This window comes from Cricetulus griseus (assembly GCF_003668045.3).
Source record: "Cricetulus griseus strain 17A/GY chromosome 1 unlocalized genomic scaffold, alternate assembly CriGri-PICRH-1.0 chr1_1, whole genome shotgun sequence".
NCBI classification, from domain to species: Eukaryota; Metazoa; Chordata; class Mammalia; order Rodentia; family Cricetidae; genus Cricetulus; species Cricetulus griseus.
The window spans coordinates 139,732,914-139,755,114 of record NW_023276807.1 but is presented as its reverse complement, the minus strand read 5'-3'; the positions used below and the strand labels follow the sequence as shown (position 1 = coordinate 139,755,114).

Below are 22,201 nucleotides of genomic sequence, written 5' to 3'. Positions count from 1 at the left end.
CTTCACCTTCCCTCAGCAAGGCTGCCGTCATTCCACAGTTCTGTACTTTTAACGAAGCCTTTGGGGCTTTACTTCCATGTCAAGCTTGGTTTTTGTTTTTGTTTTTTTTTTTCTTTTTAATAACCGCACAAGTACTTATTTCAGACTAGTGAGTTACAGTTACATTTCCTTTCTACTCCTTCAATGTTAGGACCCCATGCCAATAACAACAGCCTCAGTGTCTAGCCTCAGTCCAATAACCTCTGTCTGTCTTTTTCCAGTTTTCGTGTGTGTGTGTGTGTGTGTGTGTGTGTGTGTGTGTGTGTGTGTGTGTGTGTGTATATTTGTATGTATGTATGTGTGGGCACATGTCTATGAGTGCAGGTGTACTGATGGACACCTGAGGCTGATGGAGGAAATAGTCCTTGATTGCTCTTCCAACTTAATCATTGAAACAAGGTCTTCAATCAAACCCAGAGCTTGCTGATGCGGCTAAATAGCTTGCTCTGTGATCCCTTGCCTCCTCTTTCTGAGCTGGAGTTACAGGCAGGCTGCCGTCATTCATTTATTTTAGTTCTGGGGGTTGGAACCCCATTCCTCACTATTGTCCATTACCCCTGAACCATCACCCTGGCTAATCAAAGGTATTCTCTTCTCTGTAGTCATCAGGTAACTCAGAGTCATGCCATATGTGTATTTTTTTCATACAAGCCATCATGTCCCATTTTTTCACTACCTATCAATTTTGGTTTGGGGCTGCTTTCATCAGATTGTTGACTTGTAGATCGCTTGTGATTTCCTGGTTCCTGTCTTACTGCAGTGGCTCCAGCATCCTTCCCATGTTTATGTGTGGAAAGGCAGGTACTGTGGATAGGGTAGGAGTTGTGGCTTTTGGATCTTTTCTCCCTCTTTCCTCCTCCTGTCCCTCTGGCTCTGCTTACTCAGTGCCTGACTTTTTATGTGGGTGCTGGGGATCTGAACTTAGGTTCTCACGCTTGTACAGCAAGCACTTTACCAACTGAGTCATCTCCCCGGCACATCTTCTTCCTTTAAAACACATTTTCCCACAGATATGATAGTGTATGTCTGTAGTTACAGCACTCCAGAGGCAGGACAATTGCTGTACATTGAGGTCATCTCAGGCTACATGGCCAGAGCCCGTTTTAAAAGATAAGAAAGGAAGGGAGGGAGGGAGGAAGGGAAGGAAGAGAGAAAGGGAGGAAGGGAGGGAGGAAGGGAGAGAGGAGCTACCTCCCCAACAACAACAACAGCAACAAAATCATGTTTTGAAACAGTTTAAAATTTAAAGATGGGTTGTGAGATGGGCAATGTGAATTGCTGCCTGGATGATACTTAGATCCATTCTTATTGTTACTTAGATCTATTCATCAAGAATATTTTGTCATGTGAACTTTTTACTTTCTTTACCTTTGTTTGACTATCTAGAACATCTGGAGTCATAATTTTGGTGAAACTTTTTCTGAGATGTATTTGTTTTGCAGTTTGATGGGCTTCATTGTGACCCCCCCCACACACACATACACACACACCCCTCTTTATTCTCTGTTCCCTCTTCTCCCCTCAATCCTGGGGTCACCGATACGATACCCCTTCTCTTCCCAAATGCCCCTCTTTTATGTCTTCTTTATCTGTTTTTAAACCTAGATTCTCATGTGAGAGAAAACATGCTACACTTTCTGAGTTTGTTTTGTTTTGCTTAACATGGTAATCTAGTTCTATCCACTTTCCTGCAAGTGACATGTCATTCTTTTTTTTTTTTTTTTTTCCCGAGACAGGGTTTCTCTGTGGCTTTGGAGGCTGTCCTGGAACTAGCTCTTGTAGACCAGCCTGGTCTCGAACTCAAAGAGATCCACCTGCCTCTGCCTCCCGAGTGCTGGGATTAAAGGCGTTTGTGCCACCAACACCTGGCTGATTTTGTCATTCTTTATGGCAAATTTTTTGAGGGAAACTTGCAGACAGCATGAGTGCTCTGCTGTTAAATGTTTGACCATACATCACTCTAAAAAAGGACTGCCTCAAGTGATCTGAAGCAATGATCCATCCTGAGTAGTATTGATGTCCTGGGCCGTCTTCTCTGTGCACCAGATGTCTTACACTGAACAGGATGGCCCAGGTGAAGCTGTCTGACTGGGGTCACACTCAGTCCGCTGGTACCAGGGAGCACCTGGAATGGAGGTGGTCCTTTGGAGAAGTGTTAATGATAGGCAGGGATTGCTCTGCCTGAGCTGGAGCTGACAGTTGTGGAGGACGGTGCTACTCTCTTGAAGATCAAGCCCAACTTGAATGCAGTCTGTAGCTAGAGGCCCCCAGTTAGTTTCACCACCCTCATGGAGCAGTATTTCAGATATGAGTGGTGCACACGTGGAGTCCATAGTTAAACCCACTGATAGCTGGAGAAGGCCCTTTAAGACAACCTTCTAACCCACCAAATCTTTCTCTTCATCATTTAGGCCGTTCTTCCAAGGTTCTCCTGGTAATCTCCTGTATGTTTTCATTGGGTTGGGTAAGTTGGGTCACTGGGCAACTTAATCAGTTCACCACTGTCAAACGGGAGCAGGAGTACCAGGGTGGCTTTAGCTCTCTAGTGTTTTATCCCAGGGGTCTGAAGGACATAATCACACACTGATACCTGAAGAACAAAAATGAAAAAGTAAACGGAGTTCCTTAATAAGAGAAAGAGTGGAAAGACTGTGTGTGGCTAGCCAGCCAGCAGCATTCTTCTGGAGTTTTCTCTGCACATCTATTTTATTCCTTAATTGAGAAGAGAAGCTGCGGTTTTTGTCGTTAAGCCAGCCTCCTAATTATTCTGTCTTTTGAATAGAATCCGCTCCGTTCTTCTTCCGTGGAGTTCACCAAATTTCTGATTTAATAGGATGAATTGTCTCTCCTGCTTCCCAGCTGCCATCCTGGGACTTATTTCTCATTTTGTTCTTGGATCATGGCCACCATTTCTTGTGCATCTTGCATCAGGCTTTATTCATTTTCACCCTAGTTTGGCTGAAGGACACCTTCCAGTAAATGTACTTATTCCGCCTTCTTCTTTGATTGATGGTTTAGGTAGAAAAGTCCATGCCCAAATAATTTCATTTTGGAAGATTCTGAGACTCTGTCCTCTGCAATTGTCTGGTTTGAAATTAATTTTAAAAAAGATTTATTTTTATTTTATGTGTATGGGTTCTTTGCCTGCATGTGTGTCTCGGTACCATAGGTGTGCAGTGTCTGTGAAGGCCGGAAGAGGGTGTGGGATCCTCTAGGGTTGGAGTTATAGACTGTTGTAAACCAGCAGGTAGGTGCTCGGAAGTGGGTCCTGTGGAAGAACAAGCCAATGGGCCATCATTTCAGTACTTTGAAATTATATTTTTGACCCCCCTTTCAGATTATTTAGGGGTGCTCTTTTCTTGGTTACTGTGGACAGCTCACAGATCCTCACCTTCTTGGTCTTCTGACTGCCTTTCACATTTTGTACCTTATTCTTCCCTTAATACTGTCTGGTAATCTGTGATTTTTCTGGCCTGTGGTTGGTCTATACCCTTGACCTGGGTGACAGATGGTGCGTCACAAGTCCATTCCTCTGCTCCTGAGTGGGGAATTGTTCAGGTATGTACGGCTCTTGTGTTTCCCAGGGTTCTCCTCGGCCTAGAGGCATAATGTTGAGTGTTGCTTAGTCATTTCTATGTTTTTTTTTTTTTTTTTTTTTTAAGCCTGACCTGTGATTGGTCTCTGGGTGACATACACTGAAGCATGCTAGGAGCTGGGTTTCCTTGAATGCATGAAGGTATACTGACTGGTCTGTGAATGTTGTCTGGTAAGCCCGCTATGCTTGGAGCTGTTGTGGCTGCCTTGTGTCCTAAAGGAGAAAGTAAAAGTGACAAAAAAAAAAAAAAAATGCCGTTCAGAACTGTCAGACGTAGGCATCAAACTTGCTCTGTGTATGTTACTTTTCTGGGACTGTGATAAAAATACTGTGACTTAAGGAAGGGAGAGTTTAATTTGGCTTACCATTCCAGAAGGAGAGTCCCTAGTTCCAGGGAAGGCTTTGGCATGACAACATGAAGCTGGCTGATCACATTTCATCCATACCAGAAAGAAGTCGGGACAGGAAGTGCAGTGAGGCTGTAAATCCCCCAAAGCCCGCCCCCCAGTGGTGTACTTCCTCCAGTAAGGCTCCACCTCCAGAAGGTTCCATAACTTCCCTGAATTTCACATGACGCTATTGAGACATTTCTCTCAGCTTTTTGTTTCATATTTTTTTAGTTGCTTAGGTCAAAAATCTTAACAGTTATCTTTAACTTTCTCTCACATTTTACTTTCTGTTCATATTAGAAGGGCTTGTAGACTCCTCCTTTATTCTTTTAAGTTACATGCAGTCTCTTGCCATTTCTGCTGCTACCTTCCTTGTGCAGGGCTCTCTCTTTGCCTGCCTGGGCCACTTCAATAGCACCTTGGGAGCGCCCAACACATGCTATTGGCAGACTTACTTGAGTGCATTCCATTCCCTGTGCTCTCTCTCCTCATTGGTCCTTATAACAGGCTGCCCAGAGACACACTAAATAGCACACAGAGGGCACAGCCAGGTGCCTGCTTGACTTCTCCCTCAGGTGAAGCTTGAGGGGTGAGAGTGAAGGTCACCCAGGTCAGTTAAGGCACATGGGAACACTATCTATGTGTCTGTCTGTCTGTCTGTCTGTCTGTCTATCTAACTAATCCATCTGAGAAAGGATCTCTCTGTGCAGTCCCTGCTGTCCTAGAACTTGCTATGTAGACCAGGCTGGCCTCAAACTCAGAGATTTGCCCACCCAAGTTGCATCACATGCCCATCTGAAGTCATTATCCTAAATGACAGTTCATAAGCATAACTTCAGGATTCCAACTGAAGAGGCCTATCCAGTTCCTGGGCAATATTGCCCAGGAACTGTAGTTTCTAGGGAACAGCCTGCATAGCCGGGTTGACTGAATTGGAGAGTAGTTTCTCATGCTGTGCTAACCCTTCAGTCACAAAGAACCTCTTGACTTCAAGTCTGCCTGTCTTGGTGTTTCTGTCTCTCTCCTTAGCTTTCCTACAAATGGCTGGCAGGTCCTGGCACTGGTTTGTCTTATCTCTGCATGCTAGAACCTTCTGACTCTTGCTTGCCTTAAGCATCCCCTTCCCCGTAAAGTTGACTGTAGCTCCTGCTTGCTATGATTCTTTCCTATTTTCTCTTCTTTTTTTCTCAGTCTCTTACACTCCAGGTACTTACCTATGATTTATTGTTCCCTGCTTTTCAAGTGTTAGCTACAGGAGCTACAGGAAGTATGCTCTTTCTACATCTCCACTGCTGGGGCAATGCCTGACACCTAGCTGATGTCACATATGTGTTATGTATGTGTGTGTTTTGAATAAGACAGGCATGTGTTTTTTCTATATGTGCTGCATAAAACGTTCATAGGCCAGACCTGGTGGGCTGACTCTGGAGTCAATATGTGCCTTTCTCAACAGGAAGTTCTAGTGTTCAGTGAGGAGGAAGGAAAGAGGCCTAGGCTAGGAACACACACACACACACACACACACACACACACACACACACACACTCTGTCACTATTAGTTTTGGTCAGCTTGACACAAGCCTAGACATACATCAGAAGAAGGAATCTTAACTGAGGAATTGCCTCCATCAGATTGGCCTGTGCCTCCCGTGGGCACATCTCTGGGACATTTTCTTGATTGCTGATTGGTGTGAGAGGATCCAGCCCACTGTGGGTCAAGGTGTGCCATTCCTGAGCAGGTGGGCCAGGTCTAGAAGAGAAAGGTAAGCTGGTCTGTAGGGGCTCATGCCTTTTCTATGAGCCAGCGAGCAAACTGGTGAACAGTGTTTCCTCCATGGTTTTTGCTTCAATTCCTGTCTCCTGGTGCCTGCACTGACCTTCCTAAATGATCGAAATAAACCCTCTACCCCTGAGTTGCTTTTGGTCAGTGTTTTGTCACAGTTACAGAAATCAAACTAGGACACATGCCTCTCTAGAATGGCCAACCTCATTTCTCATATCCTCTTGGCTAGAACATAGTCATACTGCCACAGCCAGTTAGAGATAAAGCTGGGAAATGTAACGCGTGGGTAGATAGCCATGTCTGTAGCAAAACTGCCAGTGTCCTATTGCTAAAGAAGGGAGAATGAGTGTTGGTATAACTTAGTGGTTAATAATTTAAATGAGTGAATACTCATTCCTTCCTCTGTGTTGTGTCTTTAAAAATGGTGATATCTTCACAAAACTTCTTTAGAAGGTCCTTTATTAGAGAGAGAGAGACAGAGAGACAGACACTCAGAGAGAGACAGAGACAAGGAGAACGGTGGGGGAAGAGAATATTAATGTGGTGTACACATGCCACAGTTTGTGGAGTGCTGTGGAGGTCTGAGAACAACCCAAGGTGTTGGTCCTTGCCTCCTACCTTGTGTTTTTGAGACAGGGTCTCTGTCGTTCCACTGCAAGCAGCAGGCTCACTAGCCCATGGCCTTGGGGAGAAAGGATTCTCCCAGCTCTGTCTGCTTCCTGTCTTCCCCATAGGAGCTCTGGGGGTTGCAGATGCTTATCCTATGTCTCTAGCTTGTAGATGATTTCCAGAGATTTGAACTCTGTTTCTCAAACATTTAGAGCAAGCACTTTTACCCATTGAGCCATGGCTCCAGCCTTTAGCATCTCCTCTTGATACAAGTCACTAATTAATGAGACTAGTGTTAGATTGTCTCATTGTCTTTAAAATACAATATAATACTTTTTTTTGAAAAATTTGAAACTGTGTCTCCCTCTTCCTGAATGGCAGCCCAAGATGTAACCATGACTTGTTCAGATGGGGTGGAAACAGCTGGAATTTGAGGCAGCTGAGGGGAGCCTTGCTTCTAGGCAAGAATGCTTGGAGGATGATTCTCCATTGATTCATGTGTCTTATCGATCAGTTATTGAGATGACAGATAGCAGCCACATCTAGACATCAGGAAGAAGAATATGAGCTGTTTTTAATCTGAAAAATAGATGAAGAAATTTGAATAAAGTGAAGAAAAAAAACAACCCTTTAAAATGATCTCCAACACTGTCTGGTTGGGGTGAGTTTTGAAGCTCTCTACATTTGACTTACAAATCAAGAATGCTATTATCTCACTTTCTTCCTTGAATTTTTTTTTTTTTTTGGGGGTGTGTATATTTGTGTGTGGAAACTCAGTATCCTTTCTCCTTCACTTTCCCTTGCACCCCCTACTGCTCCCACTTACTGACATCCTTTCTGTCACTCTCTCCCTGATCTCCCCTCAACAGCTTTCTCCCCATTGTCAGATCAGGGGAGGATTTTACTTGGTTCAGTAGTTGATCTTTGTGTGGTGTCAGTACTGCTGTGTGAAAAGCCACCCCAAATCGGTGGTTTGCAACAACAGTCGTTTATTTTGTGCACAGATACACAGGGTTTGCCTCAGCTCAGCCAGGCCTTCCTCTTTTAGATTCCCTTTGAGGCTGCCTGCAAGACAGAAGGCACTGGCCTGGGAGATTCACACAGCTGGGACTCCCGGAGTAGTCCCTTCATGTGGTCTCTTCACAGGGTGGCCTCTAAAGAGCAGGACTCCCATGGAGGTGCTTGACTTCCAAAGTGGTGCCTCAGGAGACTGTCAGTCGCTAAGTGTGGCCTTTTCCTCTATGTCTCAGAGCGGACCTCATGTATGCCTCATTGTGGAGCCATCACAAAGACTGCCTTGGTGAAGGGGAGGGGACATGGGTCCCCCTCCTTCTCGGGAGCATCAGAGAATCTGCAGACCTATTTTAAAACCACTGTCTGGCCTTTCCTCTGTTCTTTGTTCAAATGAGACCAGCTAATGCTGGAGCCATCCAGTTCCTTTTGCTGTGCCACCTAACTTTGGGGACCCATGCTGGGGGAAACAGCAGTGTATATGCATGCCTTTGCTTTATTTAAAAAAATTTCCTCCATGATTTAAAGTACATTTAAGGCAGATAAGGTGTACTTCTGAAATCCCAGCACTCAGGAAGCTGAAACAAAAGGCTGTGAGTTTGAGACCAGCTTAGGTTACATATCAAGATACTGTTTAATTAAAAGAAAAAGTCAGGCATGGTGGTACAGTCATGAGGCTAAGGTAGGAAGATAATACATTTGAGGTCAGCCTGAATCACACATTGAGATCCTGTCTCAAGAAAATGATCAAACAAAATGAATATATTGCATTAAAACATGATTGGGCTGGTGAGATGGCCCAGTGGGTAGAGGTGATGACCTGAGTTTGAGCCCCAGGACCCACATGATGGAAAACAAGAACCAACTTATGCAAGTTGTCTTCTGACCTTCACATGTGTGCTGTGGCACATGTACGCCCCATACATATATGCATACCTACAAAAGTGAAGTAAAAATAAGTTAAATAAAAACATAACTATATGTATTTATTGAGTTATCATGTGACATTTCACTATATATTTAGTACATAGTGGTCAGCTCAAGCTAGCTGGCATATCAGTCATCTCAAACACATAATTTCTTTGTGTTGAGATCACTCAAAGTCTCATTAACTATTTTTTCCACAATTTCTAATAAATGTAATTCTCTTCCGTACTTCCAGTTTCTAGTTGATATTGTCCCTGGCTCAGATCTTGTCGGGATCTGAATTGCCTCTTTTTAAAACCACTGTAGTTTTTAATCTCGCTGACACCCAAAATTCTCTGCACCTGCCTGTTCTCTTTTAATTGGTCATCTCCAGACCTCTTCGTCTGTTTCCCTCGCTTGTCATTCCAGCATCACTTCGGGCACCTAGAATACTGTCTGTCTTATAGCCTTTCCTTCCTCTGCCACCTGTCACTTCAGTGCATCTTTCTAAAGCCTGATTATAACCGACCGTCCTAACTAAAAGCTCTCTGATGCTGTTGGTCCAGATTCCTGAACACACACTTCCAATTTCATTATGATCTGGTTCTAGCAAAATCAGATCTTAATTCTCACCATTCCTCACTTAGGCACCTGTTTGGTGTCAGCACACCGGATTTCTCTCTATGCTGCTAACTTCCTGTTTCTCCCATTACCCATTGCGTCATCTTTGTATTGCATATCCATGTGTGCCGAGTGTGTATATATGTTTGTGTGCACTGTTTGTAATGTGTTCTTGTTTAAAAGTATCTCTTGGAAGGCAGCTAGGCTCACCACTGTGCCACCAAACGTTAAAAAAAAAAAAAAGATTTCTTTATATTGTGTGTCACATAATTTCTTAGTATATAGGTGGAAGCTGTTGAGCATCTCATAACATATTAATACATATTAGTACCTTAATCTTTTGCAAATAGCAACATTGTGATAAGTATAGTGAGAAGCTTACTTTATTTGAAATGATTCCTGTAATCAGACTAAGTGTGGGACCAGACATTTGAAATGGTTAGAATTATTGCAAGTCAGAGATTTTATGTCTCACAGTGTTTCACGTTTAGGTAAGGCACATACTCGTAACTCTCTTTGTGTGTGTATGTGTGTGTGTGTGTTTTAATACATGCTTTTTGGGTGCACACTGTGTAGCCCAGATTAGCTTCCTCCCATGGTTTTCGTGTCTCTCTGCTGCCAATCCAATGGTGCAGCTCCATGCTAGCCTTGTCCCTTGTAGCTCATCTCTCAGATGCCATAGTTTTTATTTAACTGCTTGCTCTATAGCCTTTGATTTTTTTTTTTTTAAAACCAGGCACATGTAACTAATTTGTTGGCTTTCTTTGTTATTCTATCTCTAAGATTCTTTGAGGCTCTCTATATAACTTAATGACTTTGAACATGTAAACACTAATTAACTTATGAAGGGGCCCACATTTTGCCACTGTTATTTATGATGCTTGTTAGTTTCACAGGCCTGTCCTCTTTCCTCCCTCCCTTCTTCCCTTCTTGTATACAACAACTTTATTGAGGTGTAATTCATGTACCATAAAAACCTTCTCTTTAAAAGTATGTCATCCAGGGCTGGAGAGAGGGCTTGGCCGTTAAGAGCATCCGTGGCTCTTACAGAGGACATTCATCACATTGCATCTCATCCATTTGCAACTCCAGTCCTAATGGATCCAGTGTCTTCTTCTCACCTCCCCGGGCACTGCATGGATGTGGCACCCATGCAGAGAATACACCCATACACCCCCAAAATAAGTTCATCCTTCTTAGATGCTAATTTGAGTTGTATTAGTGAGTGCTTGCTAGAGCAACTAAACTGTAAACTCAGTGTGTGCGTGCCTGTGTGTGAACATGTCTGTAGACAGAGGAAGGCAGACAGACGTGAGAGTGTTTAGGAGTTCTTAACATTTTGAAGAATTGGCTCCAGGGTTGTAGAGACGTGGCAGATCTGAAGTCTGCTGGCCAAATTTACCAATCTTCTGGAAAGATCAGTGTTTTTCCATTCAGGTATTTGCCTGATAGGACATAGCTCATGCACAGTTTGGGGGCTGTTGGGTTTTGTCTGTTTTGAGATGAATCCAGGACTCACCAATTTAGGCTGGCCAGTGAGCTCTAGGACCTGTCTGTTTCTGCCTCCCCAGAACTGGGATTTAGAGCTGTGTACCACAGTGCCCAGCTTCCTATGTAGGTGCTGGGGCTTTAAAACTCAAGCCCCCACCTTTACACGGAAAGTGCTTTACCACTTGAGCCATCTCCAGGTCTTGATCTGCATAGCAAGAACTCATGCTCTCCTGAGTCACTTCCCAGCCCTCATTTGTTTTGTTTTGATTATTTACTTATTTATTTTTAATCTTATGTGTCTGGATGTTTTGCTAATATGTATGGCTGGGCACCATGGATGTACCTGGTGCCTGGAAGGCCAGAAGAGGGTGTTGGGTCCCCTGGGACTGGAGTTGGGAGCCACCCTGTGTCTTCTGGGGCATGTCTGGAAGAGCAGTCTGTGCTCTTAACCACTGAGCCATCTCTCCGGCCCCCTTATTTGTGTTTTTAATCACCATTCTGATCATCCCCCAAAGGAACAGCTGTCTTAGAAAGCAAATGTTTTTGCCTTCACACCTTTGAGGGCCACTTCTATGGGAGTTAAACATTTGCTGGTCTTTTTCATTTTACTAGCTCTCCACACACAGTGAGTGATTGCTCCTCACACACATTAGCTGGGGCTGGTGAACTGCCCAAGCTGTGTCATTGCTTGGCTGTGACTGAGTTTGGATTATTTCTTTCCTTTTTCTTGGGTATATGCATCAGTTGAAGATTGCTGCAGTCTATATTTAGCTTAACAAACTTGAGGGAGGGAGGGATGGGTTGAGCATGGACAGTTTTCTTTGGGGGCTCATCTTAGAAGTGCACACTGCCAGGAGGCTGTCAGACCATAGCAGATAATAACTGCCTGGCCAGGGTGGGGAGCTTCTCTTCCCTTTCCTTCCCCCTTCCCCCTTCCCCTCTTCCTTCCCCCTTCCCCTTCCCCCTCCCCTTCCCCCCCTTCCCTTCCCTTCCCTTCCCTTCCCTTCCCTTCCCTTCCCTTCCCTTCCCTTCCCTTCTTCCCTTCCCCTTCCCTTCCCTTCCCTTCTTCCCTTCCCTTCTTCCCTCCCCTCCCCTCCCCTTCTTATTTTTACCATAAAGTACTTTTTGAAGAATTCATGATTTGGGGCCAGTGAGGTGGCTCAGCATCTAAGGGCACTGGCTGCCAAGCCTGAGGACTTGAGTTGGATTTGCAGAACCCACATAATGGAAGGAGAGAATTGAATCCCAAAATTTGCTCTCTGACCACCACACCTATGCCATGGAACGTGCCTCCAGCCCCCAAAAGATAAATAAATGTTAAAAACAAAACAACAATAACAAAAAACCCCAATAAACTTAACTTTAGGTTCAGAGTGGGGTGTTTTCCCATTCTAATTGGTAAGCTGTTTGGATATTCTCTTTTGTGACAGTCACTGGGGCTAGCATTGGGATAGGACACAAGGCTGTCTAAGGCTGTCCTCTGAACGCATCTCTCCCTTTAAGCTTGATGGAGTTATTTCATAGGAAGAAAGGAGCCAGTTTAAAATACAGCATTTTCTGGAGATATTGGGTTGCATCTGAACATGGAAGAAAAGCTACACCAAGGCATTGGAGGTTTAAACAAGCTCAGCTCTCTTGTAGTTACTCTGTGCTGCTTAGCGCGCTTCAAAAACAGCCAAATAGAAATGTAGGGCATTGCTGATAGTCAGTATTCATTTTATTGAATAAAATGTTAGCAAGACACTGAATGTTTTTAAAGTTTAGTGTCATCATGGACAGGATTTACCCAAGCAACAAGTGGCTATTGAGTCCTGGGAGTAAGGAGATGTGTCCATGGTGATTGATACATGGCAGGGATTGATACATGTCTGCTTCATCAGGTGGGCAAGTGTGGGCATTGGATGTATAATGAAATGCCAGGTTATTGAGAGCATGGTGGGCAGCAGTTAGTTTGGGTAGGTGTGTTCATGTGGCCCCTTTGGGGAGGTGCCATTTGCCTCCTGGATGGAGAAGGGAGTGTGTGCACAGGTGGGAATTTGTTCTAACTGCGAAACTAGACTCCAGAGACTGAGGCAGCAGATGGACTCAGAAGCCAGCACAGTCTACATAGCAAGATCTTTGTCTCATGAAACAGGCAAAACAAAGCTAGGACAGTGTGTGTCATTTTGTAGTCTAAGTGAAGAAAGTATCTTAAATGGAGAGAGAGAGAGAGAGAGAGAGAGAGAGAGAGAGAGAGAGAGAGAGAGAGAGAGAGAGAGAGAGATATGCTGCCTATGAATCCATTGAAGATTCAGGTTGAGAACAGTGGCTCCTGTGGAGTGCAGGTAGTGAGTGCAGGAGAGTGAGGAGGGAATGAAATGAAGTACTAAACAGGGACCACTGTTTGGAGGGCTTTTAGCATAAAGAGACATTGGAGAACTTTTATCATAAAAGGAGACAAACATGTCGAAGTAGCTGAGGGACTTCCCCGCTTCCTTCTTGGCAGAGGGGATATTATAAGATGTGGGCATGCTAATGGGTGTGACCCCTCCTACAGAAGGAAGGAAGAAAGGAGAGTTTTGTCACCTTGAACCCGCCGCCCTTCTCAGTTCTCAGTCTTTAAACAGTAGCTGGGAGATGTTTGTGTTGGCTTGGGAGTTTTGACTCCCCTCGCCCTCAGGGAGCCTTGCAATTTTCTTCCCTATCTCCTTTTGGCTTGCTTAGTCTCATTGTGTATCATGATAGATTTTTATCTTTCACATTTCTGGTAAATGGTGATTATTAGGAAGTCGAACCAATTGTGTGTGGAAAATGCCAAAGACATTTAACAGGGAATGTGTTTCCCAAGGCCTATTGTTTCCCCCAAAAAGGAAACTGCTGGCTTCTTGCATGGATGAGGATAAAGTTATTTTGTGAACACAGAATTTTTTTTTTTCTTTTAGCTGACTAACAGTTTTCATACTGTGATCAAAAGAAAGTACTTTCTGAAAACAACAGTGTAGTGGGACATGTAGACTTTGATTGTAAGTCTGGATTTCTTGGGAGTCCTTAACAGAACCCAGTTTCTTTCCACACCATTTGTGCTCTGGAGGTGATTCGAATCATTAGCTTGGGAAGAAGGATATCTTAAGAAAGTTTGAAGTATGTATTTAGTTTTTAATGCCTTTTGAATGTAGTAAAGAGCTTTAGTTAACTGTAAGGGAGAAAATGGGCAATGTAGGATGCTTCAGTCTAAATGAAAAAGGAGAAGTGCATTTTATTGTATATGTAGCTGTTATTTACAGTTACTTCTACATTGCTGTGACTACAATCTGTGACAGAAACGTTTACTTTTGACTCACAATTTCAGATGATTGCAGTCTGTCATGATAGGGAAGGCAGGGAGAAGAGCTGAGCTGATGGTGCTGGAGTCTATGGCAGGGGGTGATCAGATCACAGTGGACCAGGAACCAGAGAGCTTGACAGGGGCTAGAGACAGGCCCACTTCTAGTGACTTAATCTCTCCAAGTTAGTCTTCATCTCCTAATGACCCCACAAACTCCCAAAATAACACCACCCACTGGAGAACAAGAGCCCAAAACTTAACTCCTGGGCTGGGAGCTATTTCAGATTCAAACTGTAACAATGCAAGAAATGTTCTTGAGGTGCATATATACAGTGTTATCTGCCACCCTGAGTTAAAAAAGAGAGTCTGCAGGTAGTTTGTTTAAAAACAATTCAGGTTGGATGGTGCTGGTCTTTAATCCCATCACTCGGGAGGTAGAGGCACTAGGATCTTTGTGAGTTCAAGGCCATTCCTGATCTACAGAGTTCCAGGACAGCCAGGGATACACAAAGAAATCCTGTCCCAAAACAAAACACCTGGAAGCAAACAAATTCACAGAAAACCAAGGATGTGATAGGTCTGTGTTTGCCTTTCTGCAACACTGGCTTTCTGGATTAGGGTTTTATCTTCCATCTCTGTGTTTAGGGCGTCTGATTCTGTATCCAGGAACAAACCCTAAATGTGTCTGGCAGTAATGATCCCTTCTGCTTTCTGAATAAGAAAAACATTCATGGATGGGAGTTTCAGAAGGGTCAGAGACTGTCTTTGGGTTGTAAACTATGCAGATGCAATTTTGCGATACAGTTGTGACCCTCTGAATGGTACAGTGATGCACATATTTAAAGAGCACCTATTTGTAACTGGCACATGTGACACATTCCCCCGCTGATGTCACCCAATCTATGCTTCCTTGTCCTCCAATCTCCACTCTGCCCATCCTGGATGGGTTAAAAAAACAATGCCTTTCGATACAGGCAGTGAAGGACTTGAATACATACATATAAACAAGCTTGTGTCAGCTAGTGATAAAAGTTCTATGACGAAAATGCAGTGGAAATAGGATGTGAAATAGTGGCCGGGTTCACATCGAGAGTTCTTCAGAACCCCTTTTCTCATTTGTTGATTGTCACACTAACTACCTCCTTAGAGTTGTGTGGGCCTAATTATGAGGTGTGGGAAACATACCTACCAGAGTACCTGGCACAGTGCCCACAGTCAAGTGAGAGATGTGCCCCCCTCTTTTGTCTGAGTCACCCAGCTTTGGAGGGCTGTGCCAGTAATATACGTCAGTTACAGTGTACTCCAGCCGTGTCCTTGAGTGGTCTCTGGGATTTTGTTGAAAAACAAAATAACACGTATAGGCCTTGAAGACATTGTGCTTGTGAAATAAGCCAGAGGGCAGGTAGCTGTGATTCCAGTTGTATGAGATACCTAGAGTCATCAGTTCACAGGGATAGCAAGTGTGTGGGTGGCTGTAAGAGGCCAGGGCAGGGTAATAAGGCGTTGCTGTGTCATGGGTGCAGAATTTTACAAGATGAAGCGGGTTCTGGAGTCAGATGATGGTGGTGTCTGGATAGCATACCCTGTGTGCACTGAAAAAGATATGATGGCAAAGGTCACACACACACACACACACACACACCGCACACACACACACAGAACACACACCGCACACGGAGAAATTCCCACCCTCCTTTCTTGTTTTTATTGTTAGTGAATCTATTAGTGAATCAAGATCCATCATGTCGTAGGTCTTTGTTCTAACGTTGTGTGCCTGTGAGATTCCCATAAAATGAAAGCTCCATTGGAAATTCTCTTTTCTTCTTAGAGGTGTCAAGCTGCAGTCTGCTCTTTGGAGAGCAAAGAGTGCAATGTGGCTGGAAAAGGCATTTTCTATTGTTGTGCCCATTGAGAAAATATTTCTTGGGTTCTCATTGTGTTCGTGGAACAACACAGAACTGTTGAGTGACACCTGCCAGCTATTGTTCTAAGTTTACACTAAACAATACTCAGGATACTTTTACAGTCCTTTCAAATCTTTATGAAATAGCCCTTGAAGGCATTGTTCTCATTTTGCAGTTGAGAAGCCTAAGGCTCTTGAGTGGGTAAGTGGCTTTCTACTTTAAAAACATTTTTAGAAGTGTTTCAATTCACAGACACAAAGGCAGGACATTCCAGATAGCAGAAAGGGGCCGGCAGATGTGGGTGTAGGACTGTGGAGCATATATTTGTATGAAGCTGAGTCTAGAGAACATTAGGGAGATACGTTAGTGGTTTTGTGGCTTTCATTACAATCTTGACTCCCAGGGCAGTGCATTCCCCTACTGTCTGGCAGGTATCAATGACAGAATTTCCCCTTAGGAAGCAATGCCTGAGATATAGTAAGGTCCCTAAAGAAGGGAGGGTAAAGACCCAGTAGGATTCCCACGTATCCTTCTGTTGTGGTCAAGTGGAAGAGTATCTTCTATTTTAGTACTACAGGCATTGGGAGCTCATGACAGAGTTGATTAAGTTGAGTCGCCAGAAAGGCAGGGTTGTTGAGATGGCTCAGCAGGTACTTGTCATTGAGACTGACCTGGGTTTCAACCTTGGAGGGAGAGAGCATCTTCCTCAACAACAACAAAACCCCAACAATAATAGTGTAAGAGCAGTCTTTTTAAAAAGGGGGAGGTGGAGATGTGCGGTCCTAGGAGGAGATGAGGTCTATGGGGTTTGTACATCAGTGTAAATGAGTGAGGGAGATTTTCCAGTTCTGCAGACTTCTTTTTCTTTTTGTTGTGAACAGTCACCTGAATACATAGGTGACATGCAGTTTAGCTTTGAAAAAGGAGGATTAGAGGTAAAATATCGGGGGGGGGGGAAGTGCCTGGGAAGAGTGGTCTGAGTTGACTTTGGGCAGCTGGTCACGGTTAACGAGATGCAATGTCATTGAGATGATGGGGGTGCGGTGGGTGTGGATTGTTGACAAGCCAGGTGTCTTCAGAGGGTACTCAGCAGAGTCAGGCACTCTTTAGTAATATTAGTTAGTCTGTTTAAAGCAAGATTTATTTTTGGTCTATGAGTATGGGTGTTTTGACTTCATGTGTGTCTGTGCATCATGTGCGTGATTACCAGTGAGGCCAGAAGAGGCTGTGGTATTCTCTAGGACTGAGTTACAGACAGTTGTTATCTACCATAGGGCTGCTGGAAATTGGATCATCTTCTGCAAGGGTGGGCAGTGTTCTTAACTGATGAGTCATCGTGTCTAGTCCTGTATTAGTCTCCTAGAAAAATAACGTATACAGCTAGGCATGGTGATGATCCCAGTACTTCGAAGAAGAAAACAGGAGGGGTTAGGGGTCCAAGGCCAATCTCTGCTACACACATAATGAAGTTGAGGCCCACTGGGAGAACATGACTTCGTATCTTTAAAGCAACATGAAACAGCCTTGATGCCCCTCAACCAAAGAATGGATAGAGAAAATGTGGTACATTTACACAATGGAGTACTACTCAGCAGAAAAAAAAAAACAATGGAATCTTGAAATTTGCAGGAAAATGGATGGAACTCGAAGAAACCATTCTGAACGAGGTAACCCAATCACAAAAAGACAAACCTGATAATGTACTCACTCATATGTGGACCTGCTTGATGATACATAATAGTGACCATGCTTTATCAGAGCTGTTTTTAATGATGTTGCTCAGAATGGTTTCCTCCCAGATGATGATTGAGAAACTAATTAAAAAAAAATGGTGCCAAGTACTACAAGAGTAACAGAACTGTGCTGTTTTCTGGGATTTTGATTTTTACTTTTTTGTTGTTGTTTGTTTTTTTGTTTTGTTTTTTTTTTGTTTTTTGTTTTTTGTTTAAATGGAGTGTGTTGGATGTCTCTACAGTTTTGTTCAAATGACTGCAGAACCTGGAAAAGCTGCTGCTATTGATGCATAACATACTGCCATTATTCATCTTTTTATATAAATATATATATACATATATATATATATACATATACATACATATATATGCTAATTGAAACTCAAATATGTGATGAATCCAAGGTGTTTCAGTGAGTGCTCACCTGTGCATGCAAATTTGATTTCATCTTTAGTAAGTAGTAAAGTTATATGCTTGCCAAAAAAAAAAAAAAGTGACACACTGGAAGACAAATGTCACACAATTTCAATTTTATGTGTAACCTAGAAATGATGAACTTATGGGAACAGAGAGCAGAATTGTGGCTATTAGGCTTCAATGTGGGTCTTTTAACAATGGGGAAACGATTGGTTTAAGGATATAAAACTGCAGTTGGACAAGAGGCATGGACTCTGTGAAGTCTTGAGGTCTACTGAGAGCATGATAAATATGGTTGATAACAATATGCTATATTTTAAAAGTTGTGAGATAGTATACTTTAAGTGTTCTCAAAACAAAAATGATGAATATGTGTAATATAACATGTTAATTGGTTTAATTTAGCCATGCCATTGTGAACATACTGTATTATGTATCATAATTGTGCATTACTTTATGAGCTAAATAAATGAATGAAAAAAAAGTGGCTTTTCTGATCATCATAGTCACAACTGTTTGCAGAAAAGTGTAAGCGAAACAACATTTAAAACCACTGTCTAGAAATAACATTATTTCCCCTCCATATTTTAAAGTTAGTTTGTCAGTGTGTATCCAGGATTGTCCCTCAGAAGAATACTTGCTACTGATAGCAATTCAACATATACCAAGTGTCTACTGTATACCAGCACTATGAACATTAGTGAATAAGCTATTTTTTAAGTTTTTTTTTATTTTTGCTTAGTAACATTTCTGCACATTATTTTTGAAATTATTTTGAATGCCTCGTTCATTCTCCCTTTTTAAAAAAAATCTTTGTTTTTGTTTTTTGAAGTTTTATACTATATCAGAGCAGTTCAGGGACAGAGTAAAAACAGAGAAAGCTTCTATTTGCAGCAGATGGTGATTAACACAGAGACCCAAAATTTGCTAAGGCACCAAAAACACCAGAATGCAGAATGCTCAGCCCTAAGGGAAGAGATATACTGAGCCCTCCTCCCAGGGCTTGGGAATCATTGGGAAAGAGCAGTGGAGAGTAGAAGAGCCTAAGGCAGAGGATGACTACAAGGAAGCAATGTCCTCGGGACCCAGCAGGACAGCTGCACATACGAACTCGTAGTAGCTGTGATAGCATATACAAGATCTGTGCAAGCCCAAGGCACACCAAGTCCCAGCATGCAGAGGGGACTTGGGACTGAAATCTCACCCTTAGTCATAGAGATATTGGCAACAGTTAGGTTCTGGGAGAAGAGGAGACAGTTTTCTCTTGACAGTGGAGCCCCTGGTAGGTCAACCATACTCCAGTAGAAGGCACACATTGAAGAATATTTGGGCAGCACTAATTGTTCTTGATTAGTTTTTAAAAACAAAACAAAAAGGACACAAAGGTGGATGAATAGGGACGTGGGGGGGGGAATCTGGGAAGAGTTAGGAGGGAGAGAATATGAATCAAAGCACATTTTACAAAATTCTCAAAGAACTAATAAAAATAACCACCCTTGTGATTAATCCTTCATGTTCAGCTCCAAGCTCTAGGTTAAGCATAATATATGTCATATCTTCCAAGTAAACCATCATTTGTATTTTTCTTTCCTACTTCGGATTTTTACACTTGCCTTTTTTTTTGGGGAGGTGGATAACATAGACAGCATTTGCATGTAGAATTTTGTAGGCATTTGAGTTCTCAAGTCAGGTCAGCACTGTGAACATTCTAGAGCGCTCTTTCACATGCTGACATGCTGGTTGTCATTCTCATGGAGTGTCATGGTAGCCTCCTGGGCTCTTCCTGTCAGCGAGGACAGTGGAGCTTCCAGGTGCCCAGAGTAGAGTTTGCAGTCTCACTCACTGAAGCATGGAGTGCTAGTATCCAGTTGGCACTCAGGGTATGTTGGATTCCTGGGTCCTCCTGAAAGACAAGGAGGGAAATAGCCATTGGTTTCTCAGCAAAGTGACCCTGGGGTATGTGACTTTATTAAACTGGAGGAATCAGCTTATTTGGGAAACTTGTTTTGAGCTTAATTTTGTTTGAAACTCACTTGTTTCAGAAATCACAAGATAAAACGGAACCCTTACCTCTCCCATCCCTATTTCCTTACTGTCCTCTTCACGTAATTATTTGATCCACTTCTCATGTAACTTTAAGTGCCTTTGAGACCACCAACTCTACTTGAGACGAGGTCTCTTGCAGCCTAAGTTGGTTTTTAATGCATTTCATAGAACTGGTGATCCTCCTGCGTGCACCCCCAATGTGCTAGAATTATAGGTATGTGCTGCCACACCCAGCTTACATGCTATGTTCTTAAATGCAGAATATAACAGTGTTCTGTAGCTTGCTTATTAATGTAGCCGGGTGGTCTCTCATAGCTGTTCACAGTGCATCTCTATTTTGCAGCTGTGTGGGATGCATAGGCAATTAAAAAAAATCCTTTTGGGTTGTTTTCTGTTTTACTTTTATAAATGACCCCACACTAATCTTGCTATCCAACTGTCACTTTGCATGTGCAGTTGTATGTGGAGGATGGTATTTCTGAGGTCACTGGTTAATTGCAGACCTCACTGTGAGTGTACTGACACTACCCGCAGCATTGCAGAGCACCTGTACCCTAAGGGCCCTTGTGTAGGAAGATCACTATCCTAAGTTCCCAGATGCTGTGTCCTCAAGCCAAAATGACCCTGTTTCCTCAAGAAATAAGTAACCATGACTGACATTTCCTTTAAGAGTGTAACATACTTGAGAAAGATGGTAGCAGCAGAATAGAAATATTTTAAGTTAGAGCCCTTGAAGGTTAATCGGCATTGTCCTATATCTCCATACAGATAGTTGAAATGCTTTTTTTGTTTGTTTGTTTTTGAGATGGGCCCTTCTTTACTGTGTAGCTCTGGCTGATCTGCAGCTGTCTGTGGGGACTAGACTGACTTGGAACTCACAGTGAGCGCTTGCCTCTGCCTCCAGAGTGCTGGGATTAAAGGTGCATAATACCACCGCTGCCTGGCCTTGAGATGCTTTTTTTTTTTCTTCTTTTACTTTTTATGATGTTGGAGATAGAACCTTAGAGAATGTCTGTTGGGCAAGTGCTCTACCATAAAGCGACATTCCTGGCTCTGAGGGGTTTTTGTTTTGTTTTGTTCTAATAGCGCTGGCTGTCCTGGAATCTTCTCTGTAGACCAGACTGGCCTCATACTCACAGATCCTCCTGCCTCTGCCTTCCAAGTGCCGACATTAAAGGTGTGAGCCACCACCACCCAGCTAGTGCGCTGTCACTGCCCAGCTTATTAATGTATTTATTTATTTATGTTTTAAAAGCAAGTTTTTGATCAAGTTGTCAGTTGCAATACTTTTTATTAGTAGCACATCACGTGGCAGCTGCTAACTAAAGTGCTGGGAACTTTGTTTTAGCCCTGGATGTTAGGACTAACCCACTCTGCGTTTCTGTCTTCCAGCCTCCGACATCCCGCACTCTGCTTCACCCATGGAGAATCATTGCTGCTTTTTCCCAGCGTGCCCACTTCAGTGCCTGTAAAGTACATGCTCCAGGTTGACAAAGATTCTAGATGGATCCTTTCCAAATTTGGTGTCTTTTCTACAAACTCTGTGCCTCAACGTCCATTTCTAAGTGGTAAGGCTGTCTACTTTAAAAAAAAAAAAGAATTTAAGTTCATTTATTTTGCATTATGTGAATGGGTGGGTAAATTTGAGGATGTGGCGCTTGTGGAGTCGGCTCTATCCTTCTGTCACGTGGGTCCTATGGATGAAGCTCAGGCTGTCAGGCTGGTGCCCTTCTCTTTAAAGGATGATGGAATTGTGAGATGATTGCTCTTTGGACTGCCTTTCCTAGTCTCTTCCTAGGCTCTCTCTTATATATAAGTCAGAGCTATTTTGGTAATTTCTTCTGAACCACATCTAAAGTAGCCTTTCTGTGTTGCTTTACTGCTAAAATGTAATGCCTAACACTAGTGAATAATACTTATAAAATAGGTGCCCTGGTCACTTTTCATTGCTATGACAAAATATTTGAGCAAGTCAACCTAAAGAGAGGGAAGATTTCTTTGGGCTCATGGTTTCAGAGGTATTGGACTGTGAAGATGGCTCCATGTGGCATGAACCATGATGGCAGAAAGGCATGGCAATTGGGAATGACTAGGAAGTAGAGAAAGAGTGAACCTGTAATGGCCACTTCCTCTTTCTGCTGTTGTTCCTTTGGGGTCCCCAACTTACTGGACATTACTGTTCACATTCTGGGCAGGCCTTGCCCCCTGAATTGCTCTCCAAGTCAATTGACTCTGGCACCCCAAATCTTAAAAATGCTTTATTAATCTCCTAGGGGAAACTCAGTGTGATCAGAGGAACAGTCTGATTGGTGTGTACTTGATAGGCTTTTGGTTCTCCATGAGTCCTGGTGAT

At 43.1% G+C, this 22,201-nt stretch overlaps 1 protein-coding gene across 9 annotated transcripts in view; it reads left to right on the top strand.

The window, feature by feature from the left end:
• The window catches only part of Fryl (FRY like transcription coactivator), a 229,268-nt gene that overhangs the window by 12,759 nt on the left and 194,308 nt on the right, over positions 1-22,201 (top strand). For 8 of the 9 annotated variants that reach the window (XM_035453368.1, XM_035453361.1, XM_035453359.1 and 5 more), the window contains exon 2: positions 21,241-21,416. In XM_035453368.1, coding sequence (XP_035309259.1) covers positions 21,326-21,416 — 91 coding nt within the window. In that variant the 5' untranslated portion in view covers positions 21,241-21,325. Of the gene's footprint in view, positions 1-21,240; positions 21,417-22,201 lie in introns of those variants that run through there. The other variant, XM_027390868.2, reaches the window with a different exon arrangement.